The 12,371-nt window shown below is 41.9% G+C and overlaps 1 protein-coding gene across 1 annotated transcript in view; it reads right to left on the reverse strand.

Annotated features, from left to right (window-relative positions):
• The window catches only part of LOC122666271, a 43,306-nt gene that overhangs the window by 10,927 nt on the left and 20,008 nt on the right, over nucleotides 1-12,371 (reverse strand). Inside the window, exon 5 of the mRNA XM_043862443.1 lies at nucleotides 7,561-7,616. Within this exon, the coding sequence (XP_043718378.1) occupies nucleotides 7,561-7,616 (56 nt within the window). The remainder of the gene's footprint in view (nucleotides 1-7,560; nucleotides 7,617-12,371) is intronic.

Here is a 12,371-nt window from a genome sequence, read left to right on the forward strand (position 1 = left end):
TAGTGGTGGCCGTGGAGATGGTGGCTACCGTGGGGGGACTCGTGGCCGTGGGGCTGGTTGTGGTACAGGGAGAGGACCAATTCAGCAAGGTAACAGCCAAGGTTATGGGCACTCTAATGCCTCTTCTGATGGATCGAGCACTGCCCGCACTTGTCATCATTGTGGTAAACCTGGCCACATTCAAAGATTTTGTTGGAAGCTTCATGGGAAGCCTGGACAGCAACAGTTTGCAAACTCGGCTGCTAGTAGTGATTCAATACCTCAGTCCCAACCTTCTGAGGTAAAGGTGATTGTTATGTCTAATGAAGAGTATGCACGGTACAACCAGTTCCATATTTCACAGCCTACTTCTTCCACTACTACTTTAATTAAGACAGATAATGCCATTGCATGTCTCTCTGCTACATCCCGTCCCTGGATCACTGATTCAGGGGCATCCGACCACATGTCGGGAGTGTCAAGTATTTTCTCTTCTTTATCCCCATCATCTTCCCGTGTCACTTTAGTCGATGGGTCCTTAGCCAAGGTTAAAGGCACTGGCACTGTTTGTCCTTGCTTTCTGTTCTTTATCTACCTAACTTTCTTTTTAATCTCATGTCTGTTAGTAAGTTAACTGAAGCCTTGAATTGTTCCGTGACCTTTTACCCTGATTCTTGTGTTTTTCAGGATCTTGCTACGAAGAGGATGATTGGTAGAGGACGAGAGTCAGGGGGCAGTATTTACTTGATGGTTTGGGTTCGGTTGCATGTTCTAGTGTGGCTTCTCATCATCAAATTCATTGTCGGCTTGGTCATCCATCGTTGGAAAGTCTTAAAAGATTAGATCCTGGTTTTACTTTTGTTTCTAGTATTGAGTGTGAAGCGGGTCAGTTTGGGAAGCTCCATCGTATGAGCTATCCTCCTAGAGTCTCTAAGCGTTCAGCTAGTCCTTTTTCTTTAGTCCATTCTGATGTATGGGGTCCATGTCTTGTTACTTCCAACTTGGGATTTAAATATTTTGTTACTTTTGTTGATGACCACTCTAGAGTTACTTGGTTATATTTAATGAAACATCGTTCTGAGTTATGTTCCATTTTTTGTGCTTTTGGTTCTGAAATTCGTACTCAATTTGGTGTGTGTGAAAATTTTGCGTAGTGATAATGCCAAAGAGTATTTTTCTTCACCCTTTTCTGCATTTATGGTTCAGCATGGTATCATTTATCAATCTTCCTGTTCAGACACACCTCAGCAATGTGGCTGAAAGGAAAAATCGACATTTACTTGAGGTTACCTATTCCATGTTATTTGAAATGCATGTTTCAAGAATTTTCTGGGCAGATGCTATGATGACAGCTAATTATCTTATTAATCGTATGCCCTCCTCTGTTTTGAAGGGTGGCATCCCTCATTCCTTGTTTCCCCAACAGCCTTTGTTTTCATTACCTCCTCGCATCTTTGGGTGTGTTTGTTTCATTCGTGACCATCGGCCTGGTTTATCAAAGTTGGATCCCAAAGCCATTAAATGTTTTTTTCTTGCTTATTCTCGTACCCAGAAGGGATATCAGTGTTACTCTCCTGCTTTGCATAAGTATTTTGTCACGGCTGATGTGTCATTCTTTGAGTCCACGCCTTATCATGCTGAACAGGTAAATGCTTCTGAGTTGGATGCTGATTTCCTTATTCGTGTTATTCAGCCCCCTTTGTCACAGGATCCTGCTCCGCCAACTGTTGTTCCTCGTCCTCCTGTAACTCATGTTTATACCCGTCACCAGAAGGTAGCTGCTGCCCCCCCCCCTTGTGCTCGCAGATTCTACCCCATCTTCTGTTGCAGATCCTCCTGAAAGCCCTCCATCTGATCCTGTTGTTTCTGATCTCGATCTCCCCATTGCTAAAAGGAAAGGTATTCGTAGTTGTACTCAACATTCTATTTCCAATTGTGCTTCTTATCCTGGTTTGTCTTTTCTTTTCGTTCCGTTTTATCTACGGTTGATGCTCATCCCCTTCCCAAGTCTGTGAAAGAGGCATTATCTAGTCCTGGCTGGAGGATAGCTATGGAAGAAGAATTATCAACTTTAGAGGTCAATCAAGCTTGGGAACTTGTACCATTGCCCTCAGGCAAGACTGCTATTGGTTGTAGATGGGTGTATGTTGTGAAGGTGAATCCTGATGATTCTCTTGCTCATTTGAAAGCAAGACTAGTGGCGAAGGGGTATGCTCAGGTGTATGGTGTTGATTACTGAGATACTTTCTCCCTTGTTGCCAAGCTTTCTTTTGTTTGTATTTTGATATCTCTTACTGCTTCCAATCACTGGCCTTTGTTTTAGCTTGATGTCAAGAATGCATTTTTGCATGGTACCTTGCAGGAGGAGGTGTATATGGAGCAACCTCCTGGGTTTGTTGCTCAGGGGAGTCTGGTATGTGTAGACTAAAAAAGTCTTTATATGGGCTGAAACAGTCCCCTCATGCATGGTTTGGCCGATTTACTGAGGTTGTTCTTAAAAAGTTTGGTCTATCTAGGTGTGGGGTGACCATTCTTTTTTTTATAGACACTCAAGTGCTGGAAAGATATTTTTTATTGTGTTTGTGGATGATAATATCATTATTGGTGATGATTCAGCAGGCATTGTAGAGTTGAAGTCATATCTTCAACAAAAATTTCAGACCAAAGATTTGGGAAATTAAAGTGGCTCAATCCAAGAAGGGAGTTTTTCTGTCACAACAAAAATATGTGCTAGATTTACTTACTGAGACAGGTATGCTTGGGTCCAAACCTATTGACTCTTCTATGGATTCCAATGTGAAGCTCACTGCTGAAGGGGGAGATGCTCTTGATGATCCTGAGAGATATAGAAGACTGGTGGGTAAGTTGAACTATTTGACAGTTACCCGACCAGATATTGCTTTTTCTGTTAGTGTGGTGGGTCAGTTTCTTTCTTCCCCCCAGACTACTCATTGGGATGTTGTTATCTGTGTGCTACAATACCTCAAGAAGGCTCCAGGTAGAGGAGTAGTGTATCAAAATCATGGACATAACAGAGTTGAGGGATTCTCTAATGCTGACTGGGTAAGTTCTCCAGTGGACAGGACATCGACTACAGGATATTGTACGTTTGTTGGAGGAAATCTTGTGTCTTGGAAAAGCAAGAAACAAAGTGTTGTAGCCCGCTCTAATGCTGCATCAGAATATAGAGCTATGGCACATTTGACTTGCGAGTTGATGTGGATACAACAATTGTTATCTGAGTTGGGTTTTAAACCCTCGATTCCCATGCAACTGTGGTGTGATAATCAGGCGGCTGTTCATATTGCTTCAAATCCAATGTGTCATGAGAGGACGAAGCATATTGAGATTGATTGTCATTTGTTCATGAGATGTAGAGTGGTCTTATCCTTCCAAGTCATGTCAGAACCGGAGAACAACTTGCAGATGTGTTTACTAAGCCTTTGGGTAGTGGGCGGATTGATTATATTTGTAACAAGCTGGGCATGATTGACATATATGCTCCAGCTTGAGGGGGAGTGTTAGAAGTGTTGTGTGGACCCATTTCTGGGTCTCGGGATTGGTGCTAGGCGCTAATCCCGATGGCACTAATCTCGATATCCCATATGGGTCTAGGTTTTGTGTGCCCTTTTATTTTTGTTATTCCAGATCTGGCCCTAGCCCTTTTTTTATATGTCTTTCCCTCATTAATGAAAGTGAGATATTACGGCTGCAACTCTTCTTCTTCCTCCTCTATTACTTCTCTATTTCTGCAAATTAAAACTTCCTTTGTCCTTCTAGTTCTTCCGTCTTCCTCCTCCTGTTTCTGTTTTCTTTTCTGGCTTCTTTTGTCTTTCTACTTCTTCCGCCGTCCTCCTATTTCTGTTTTCTTTTGGGTTTCTTTTCTTTTTCTTTTGAAAAAAAAACCCTTTTTCTACTTGAACGGTCTGAAACCCTCTTTCTGCTCTGCATTTTTTTTCCTTTTATTCTTCTAGCTTCTTCTTCTTCTTCTTCTTCTTCTTCTCCTCTACCTCCTTCTTCTATGGCTGGCTTCTGCCAGTGGTGGCTGGTGGCTTTGGCAGCTGCATTTTTTCCTTTTATTCCTCTAGCTTCTTCCTCTCGTCTTCTACTTTTTTTTATTTTTCTTGTTCTCCTATACCTTCTTCTTCTATGGCTGGCTTCTGCTAGTGAGTGGCTGCTGCCGTAATTCCAGTGATTCAATGTAAATTGTACATTTCTTAGTATAATTTATGAAATGCATCTGTTTACTCTTATAATAAGTTATGCAATCTGTGATTATGTAACTATTTATTCTGTGATTATGTGAGTCGGTAATTCTGTCATTATGTGAGTAGGTAATTATGTGATTTTTTGATTTTGTAATTATGTGATTATGCTATTTTGTAATTCTTGATTATGTACTTCAAATCTTTCATATTTGTTTAGTATATAAATAGAATTATATAAAAATTAATATGCTATTTGTGCCTAAAAAATGGTTATATAAAAAAAAAGAACACTAGAGCGTCTTGTTCGCCAAGGCGACGCCTTGCGGCAGCCCTATTGCCAAGGCGCTAGGAAGGCCCTCAAACGCCATGGTCGCCTTGTCGCCTTGACAACTATGGGCCTAACAAGAAGTACGTCTGTCAACTGCATTGGTATAACACCACACCAGAATTCTTCATTGTAGGAACCCAATTTAAGTGGAACTGAACACCTTTGGGTCTTTCCATTAAGGAGAGAAACTGCGTAAGGTGTGAGTGTTTTTCTCTTTTCGAAGATTTGCTCGCTAGGCGAAGGGATGTGAAACTATGTTCACACAACTACCGTTCCAAAATCACTTGCACTATCTTGGGTCCACCGGCCATTCTACTGTAGAAAATACAATGACGTCTCCATTCTTCTCCCTGTGACTAAGCAACCAGAATGTGATTAACCACATTAATCTCATAAGTTTGCATCCCATCGTCATACTCATATGCTGGCTGGTCTTTAGTATCATCTTCGAGAGAAAGTCCATTATTAACTTCAACATCTTCTTCAGTCTCAAGGGAAACAACAACGGTATTTGTACTCCATGTCTTCTGTGGACAGAATTTAGCAAAGTGTTCATATTTGTTACAGGACAGCACTTTGTCTCGTTGTTTGCATTCATGGGAGCTTTTCCTTTGTCAGCAAACGAGGAAGTGTTTGCTTGATCTATCTGTGGAAGGAGCTGGTCGAGTAGTAGCCGGTGGTCTTGTGTACTACCCCCAACTTGATTTCCATAAGGTCTGCTTCTCATCCCCTGTGATAAGAGTCTTGAAGATCATAGGCAGTAGTTGTTCCCATTCTTCTCATGACCTCTGGTCGTAGCCAATCTTGTACCAAGATATCAGCTGTAGCCTGCATGTCATCTTCTTCCACTCATGCAGTGTACCTTGACATAATATATTCATCTGATTGTGCAGGAGAATTACAAAACCCTATGGAAGGTACTTGCCCTTTAAATTAATTTTCATATCATGCGAAGTAGTAATGGGCGTGCCTCTATTTTGGTTCCTCCGCTCGTGTAATCTCCACCACTCTGGCTGGTCCAACAAGCTTAGTCTTGACTAACTTGATCTTTTTAGCTTCTGCCACGTCATACCAGTCAAAGTAATCATCAATCGCATTTACCCAGTCAAGGAACACCTGTGGATCAAGCTTCCCGTTATATTCCTTCAACTCTAGCTTCACCTTCTGTGAATCATCAAACTGCCAAGGAGAGAACCAGTGTTGTTGTCAAAGTATGTTCTCAAGTGATCCTCAAACGTAAACGGTGGTGCCTGTGATGTAACAGTTCTCAGACGACGTTCAATCGGATAGATTCTTAATCATTTCAGCCACTTGATGCATAGAATCTAATCTTCTCTTGAACCTATAGGGCCCAGCTCGTTTCCACATGGAGGTGACGTTGATCCAGCTAACGAGCAACTGGTCTGTCTTCACTTAGTTTACTTCGGATTTGAGGAGTTCTTGTCATCGTCTGTGAATTGGTTGGGTTGTGAGCAAGAGGGTGGGGGTCGGTTAAAGGTAGGGCTTTCAACCTCCTGCCCTACCCAAGTCCTACTATAGCTCCAAGCTAAGGCAAAGGACTCTTCTTTCTACAACGGCATACCTGGAATCAAAACCAAAGAACTCTTTCCCCAGAGAACATGAAAAAGGTTTCTAATTTTGGCATATTTATGTATAGAAAATGCTCATTCCGAACCTCACACAGGTCCCGCAAATCAAGGCTTCGCAAAAAGGGAAAAGTCTGAAGGGGTCGGAAGGATCAACATCGCAGAATGAACCCGAAGAAGTGAAGAAAACTACTAGACAAACGAAAAAAGAAGCAAGGCTGCTCGTAGATCAGCTATATACAACGGCTAGTGGCTAGCACGCCAGAACAGTCTTGCTAGAAGCTTAACTATAATAGACTTCCTCTGTGGTGGGTAAATTCTCCTTTTAGTTTCCCCATTAGTGTTGATCACAGGGGGACAATTCGAAGGGCCCTGTTATGGATCTGCTGCTGGAACAAAGAGGAGGAGGCTGGGAAGTGCAATTCTCTAATTACAGCCAATCTGCAACTTAGATCTGCCCAAGAGTCAGGTCAAGTTCAGTAATTTGATAGAAGATGGAATCCCCAAAAGATGTTAACAATCAAAGGTCAGATTGAGATTAACTAACAAAGAACCAAATCTGGAAAACAAAAAGGGAAGAATTGGAAGATTTCAAATACCGACCAGGTCTTGGTCGAAGGTCTCTATAGGAAGACCTTGAATGGTCCAAAAGATGAACGTGATCTGCTGGTCAGATCCTCCTCAAGCAAGTCTAGACTCTGGCAGAACAAGGTGCTCTAAAACAGAACATCTGATGGAAACATCACAGCAAGATATTTTATGTGCAATGTTTGTAAAGCTAATAGGAATAGAAAACAAAAGGCTAAGGAGAACTCTCCAACATGGGAGAGTCCTTTTAGAACTGAAACTTCAATTGAAAATTGAAATCTAATTAAAAGAAGTAAATGCAAATAAATATCTAGCTAAAACTACCTGATAATTTGGCTGGTGGTCTCAGGCGCCATTCTCCAAAACAGGCTACAAAAGCCTGTTTACCTCTCCTGCGGGAGTAGGTTTTAAACTCCCCTGCATCAATCTTCCTTTATTATGCAGGTACACACGTGATAGATTTTTTTTTTTTGTTGGTGGGCAAGCCTTGGCACAACTGTTAAGTTGCGTATTGCAACCGGAGTTGGTTGTGGGTTCAAAACTTGGAAACAGCCTCTCCTGTGAAGCAAGGGGTAAGGCTGATGCATTTGCCCCTCCCAGACCCTCAGGTAGTGGAGCCTCGTGCGCTGGGATGCTCTGGTGTTTTTATTTTATATTGATGATGACATGAAATTTATACCAAGAATACAAAAAGAATTGATCACTCAATCAAATAAATAAAAACAAAGTTTAAGGAGGGATAATAAAGTCACATGTATATATTCTTATGCTTTATTTATACTCCTAGCTATACAAAGAGATCGTCCACCTTTGACATCACTTTTTGGGTTAGTGAGATCGTATGTTTATATTAGTTGATGCAAAGAACTACCTTGGGCCCCACGGTACAATTGGTTGTTTATCAGCATATTTGATGTCCTTTGAGACCTGCATTGTAATGCATCAAAAATAGTAGATGTAAAGAACATCATATTAACAGAAAAATCTACAGCTAAATCAGGGATCTTAAAAGTGTTTGAAAAACTTTGCAAATGCGACAGTAGATTAATTAAGGCACATTCCTTCCTTTTACCACTACAGCAAAGCAGCAAAAACATGCAAGTCGTTTGTCCAGTCTAAGGCTAAGAGTATCCATAACTATTATATTCTGCCCCAAGAAAATTTTGGCCGATTGGGGTAAGCAGTCCTAGTTTGATTGGGATTAGTCCTACTAGTCCTAGCTGATTAGGATTAGTCCTAGTCATGTTAGGAGCATAGTTGTCACGGCGTCACGGCGATCCAAGTGGGTGGAGGGGTGTCACGTCGATATATCGACATGTCAACGCCATGGCGAGCATGTCGACCATGTTTTATTTTTTATTTTCTCTATTTTTAATGTGTTAATAGATGTATACTCAAGCCATGTTTTATTTTTTCTCTATTGTTTCTCAAGTTTTAAGAAGAAAATTCAAAAATCGAAGAAGAAATCGAAGAGGGAAAGAAGAAATCGAAAGAAATCAAAGAGGGAAAGAAGACAGGAAGAAGAAATCGAAGAGGGAAAGAAGAAATCGAAAGAAATTGAAGAGGGAAAGAAGAAATCGAAGAGGGAAGAAGAAATCGAAGACAGGAAGAAGAAATCGAAGAGGGAAAGAGAGACAGGAAGAAGAAATCAAAGAGGGTCGCCATGCAACCCTCTCCAGCGTCAGGACGCCATGGCGTCGCCATGACAACTATGGTTAGGAGTAGTACTAGTCTGATTGGATTTTTTCCTTTTATTTTATTTTTATTGTTTTATCCTCAGCTGAGTCCTATTCTGGCATTCCTAGTTGTATTAGGAATTCCTAGTAGGACTAGGACTGAGGTGTTATTATTCCTATTTGTACTTTGATCAGTTTACTTCAAGTTAATATAAATAAAGGGGCTTGGGTGATCGACACTAATCACTCAAGCATTCATTCCAATGTTGTTTACATGGTATCAGAGCCTAATCTGATCTAGGAAACAGCTTCTCTCGATTTCAGGTTCTCTCCTCTCTCTTCTTTCTCTTTTTTTTCCTTTTTTTCTTCTCTCCACCACTCTCGGCCTCCTTCTCCACATCAGGGCAGCAACTGTGAGGTGATCTAATGCAATTTTAGTTGCTGCCCTCAATGTCACCTCATTGAAGATCGAAGAACAGCTGGTGTGACCTAAATCTGCCGGCAGGATTATTCCATCCTTGGAGATCGAGCTCTTCTTACACCTGAAGTTTGATTTCTTTTTTTTATGGAGATTGTTCCCTGCTTCTATTGGTCTACACCAGCCCCTAGTTGAAGACCGCAGAAGTGTTTGAGATACAGTGCTGCACTTTTCTGCAATTTCCTGCAATCAAGCTTCTTCCTAAATTAGTCAAAATTTAGGGTTTTTTATTGGCTCACCAGAAAGAGCTAATTTTTGGAGGTTATCTTCCCTGGTATTAGTAGGGAACTTGAACAAAGTTTCAGTCCATTCTGACGGCTGAAAACTCTGCAAATTAAAAACCCATTCGAATCAGGTTTTTTACAGATCTGATTTTTCTATCTAGCTGAATCATGGGTGACTCAGAGATGACTACTACAACTTCTAGAGGAGATCAAACTAGGTCTGATTTTCTTCCCTATGCTGCTGCCATTAAGCTTGATGGTACAAACTACTTGATTTGGGCCAGATCATTATCCCTAACAGTGGCTGGTAGGGGACTCACTGGCCACCTCACTGGCACCACCAAACAACCTACTGAAGAAGGTGCTGCTCGTACTAAATGGGCTGCCAATGATGCAATGGTAATGTCCTTTGTTCTGAACTCTATGACCACTGACCTCTCTAGTCAGTATCTTCTCCTTGACACTGCTACACAGATATGGACAGCTGTCAAGGGTACTTATGGTCGTTCAGGAAGTGGTGCTCAAGTTTATGAAATCAGGAAGACACTCCAAACCACTACTCAGAAGGAGATGTCTGTCACCAAATACTATGCTGCCCTCAAATGTTTATGGCAGCAATTGGATCACTATGCTCGGTTTCAGCCTACTACTCTGCCGATATTCTCGCCTACCACACCTATGTAGACCAATTCCGTGTCTATGATTTCCTGGCTGGCCTCAATGATGACTATGACCCTATTAGGGTGCAAGTCCTTGGACGGGTTCCTTTCCCCACTTTAGAAGAGACCTTTTCTTATGTTCACAGTGAAGAGACACGACAGGCTGCCATGATGATTACTCCCAAAGTTGAGAGATCAGCCTTACAGACTGCTGGCCCCACTCCTGTTGCTTCTTCTGACAGTGTTGATGCTTCAACTACCAAAGAGCCCGTTAAGTGTGAGCATTGTCACAAACCATATCACACTAAGGCTCAATGTTGGAAATTACATGGAAAGCCAACTGATTTTGAAGCCAAACGTGGTCGTGCCAAGTCTAAAAACAAAGCCAATCATACTGAAAGTGTAGCTCCAACTCCCACTGCTGACATTGGTTTCTCCCAAGAAGAACTCCAGGCTTTGCGTCATATGTTGAACACATCAACTGCCTCTAGTACTTTTGCTGCCAATTCAGGTTCCTTCTTTGCCCGTACAGGTATTTCTTTCGCTGGTCATTGTGCATCAGTAGTATCCACTCCATGGATCATTGACTCCGGTGCTACTGATCACATGACAGGTTCTTCTAGCCTTTTTAATACATATTCTCCTGCCTCTGGTAAGGATAAAGTCAAAATTGTTGATGGGTCCCTCTCCTCCATCTCAGGGAAAGGATCCATTGGTTGTTCTCCTTCCCTTACACTGTCATCTGTGTTGCATATTCCCAAATTTACAACTAACCTTCTTTCCATTAGCAGTATCACTAAATCCCTGAATTGTAAAGTGACCTTTTTTCCCACTCACTGTGTTTTTCAGGAACTGGACTCGGGGAAGACGATTGGATCGGGTAAAGTGCATGGCGGATTGTACCTGCTTGATGGCGATCCTACTCCGGCTTTGCCTTCAGCATCTTTCTCTTCTGCTTTACATAAATGGCACTCTAGACTAGGCCATCCCCCCTTAGGTACTTTATTAAATTTATTTCCAGCATTAGTTAAAGACTGTAATAAGGAAGATTTTTTTTGTGAGCCTTGTGTCTTGGCTAAACAGACGCGTTCAACTTATCCTATTTCTAATAAACGATCCTCTTCCTTATTTCATATTGTTCATACTGATGTGTGGGGGCCTAATAGGAAATCTTCCCTAACTGGCCATCGGTGGTATGTCACTTTCATTGACTGCTATTCTAGGTTCACTTGGGTTTACCTTATGCACACAAAGAGTGAAGTTTTTTTATGTTTTCAACACTTTCATCAAATGATTAAGACCCAGTTTAATGCCACTCTTCAAATTTTGAGGAGTGACAATGGGAAAGAGTATATGGAAGGTCAGTTCCAAAAATACCTTGTTGCGCATGGAATCCTCCATCAGACCAGCTGTGTCGACACTCCAGCCCAAAATGGTGTGGCTGAGAGAAAAAACCACCACCTCCTGGAGGTGGCTAGGGCCCTTATGTTTGCTCGCACTGTCCCTTCCCTTTATTGGGGGGATGCTATCCTTACTGCAGCCTATTTAATTAATAGGCTGCCCAATCGGGTTCTTCTTTCAAAAGCCCCTATTGAGCTATTACTTGCCTCTTTTTCCTTTATAGTCCCACCTAAGGTGTTTGGATGCGTTTGTTATGCTAGGGATACAAGGTCCCCTGATAAACTTGACCCAAGTAGCCTCCGCTGCATTTTCTTGGGTTACTCTGCTACCCAAAAGGGGTAGAAATGTTACTACCCTCCATCCCGCAGGATTTATGTCAGCATGGATGTTGTCTTTCATGAACATGTTCCGTATTATGTGTCCCCACCTCTTCAAAGGGAGAGTATTAGTGAAGATGTGCTGACTATTGACTCTCCACCTCCACTTCAGTCTATTTACCATGAGTCTGAACCAGTTCCACCCCCTGAGGCAGGGGAAGAGGTTCCTATACAGGGGGAGACCATTTCTATACAGGGGGAGCAATCTACCCCGGTCCAAACTCCTATCCAAAGGACTATTAGTGAATTTCAGAGGAGGATTGATGCCAGTAATGTGAAGACCTATGCAAGGAAACATAAGCAGGTTCAATCAACTGTTGCTCCAGTACCCATCCAATTGCCGAACCCGAATCCAGAACCTGCCTCTCCACCTGGTAATGATCCTGACTTACCTATTGCTCTTCGCAAAGGTGTCAGAACTTGCACTCAGCATCCCATATCTCATGTTGTTTCTTATGATTCCCTTTCCCTATCCTTTCGTGCCTTTATTTCCTCTCTTTCTTCTGTTCGTATTCCTAACAATTGGCAGGAAGCTTTATCAGACGAAAAGTGGAAGGCAGCTATGATGGAAGAAATGGACGCCTTGAAGAAAAATAACACATGAGTGCTTGTGGTTCTTCCACCTAGGAAGAAAACCGTTGGATGTAAATGGGTGTTTGTGGTGAAATAGAAGGTGGATGGCACTATGGATAGGTATAAAGCACGACTCGTGGCCAAGGGGTTCACTCAGACATACAGCATTGATTACCAGGAAACTTTTGCACCTATTGCAAAGTTAATTACTGTTCGTGTGTTATTATCTTGTGCAGTCAACCTTGGATGGGATTTGCACCAACTAGATGTAAAAAATGCCTTCCTAAATGGAAC

The sequence above is a fragment of the Telopea speciosissima genome, chromosome 6 (genome assembly GCF_018873765.1).
Source record: "Telopea speciosissima isolate NSW1024214 ecotype Mountain lineage chromosome 6, Tspe_v1, whole genome shotgun sequence".
Taxonomy (NCBI): Eukaryota; Viridiplantae; Streptophyta; class Magnoliopsida; order Proteales; family Proteaceae; genus Telopea; species Telopea speciosissima.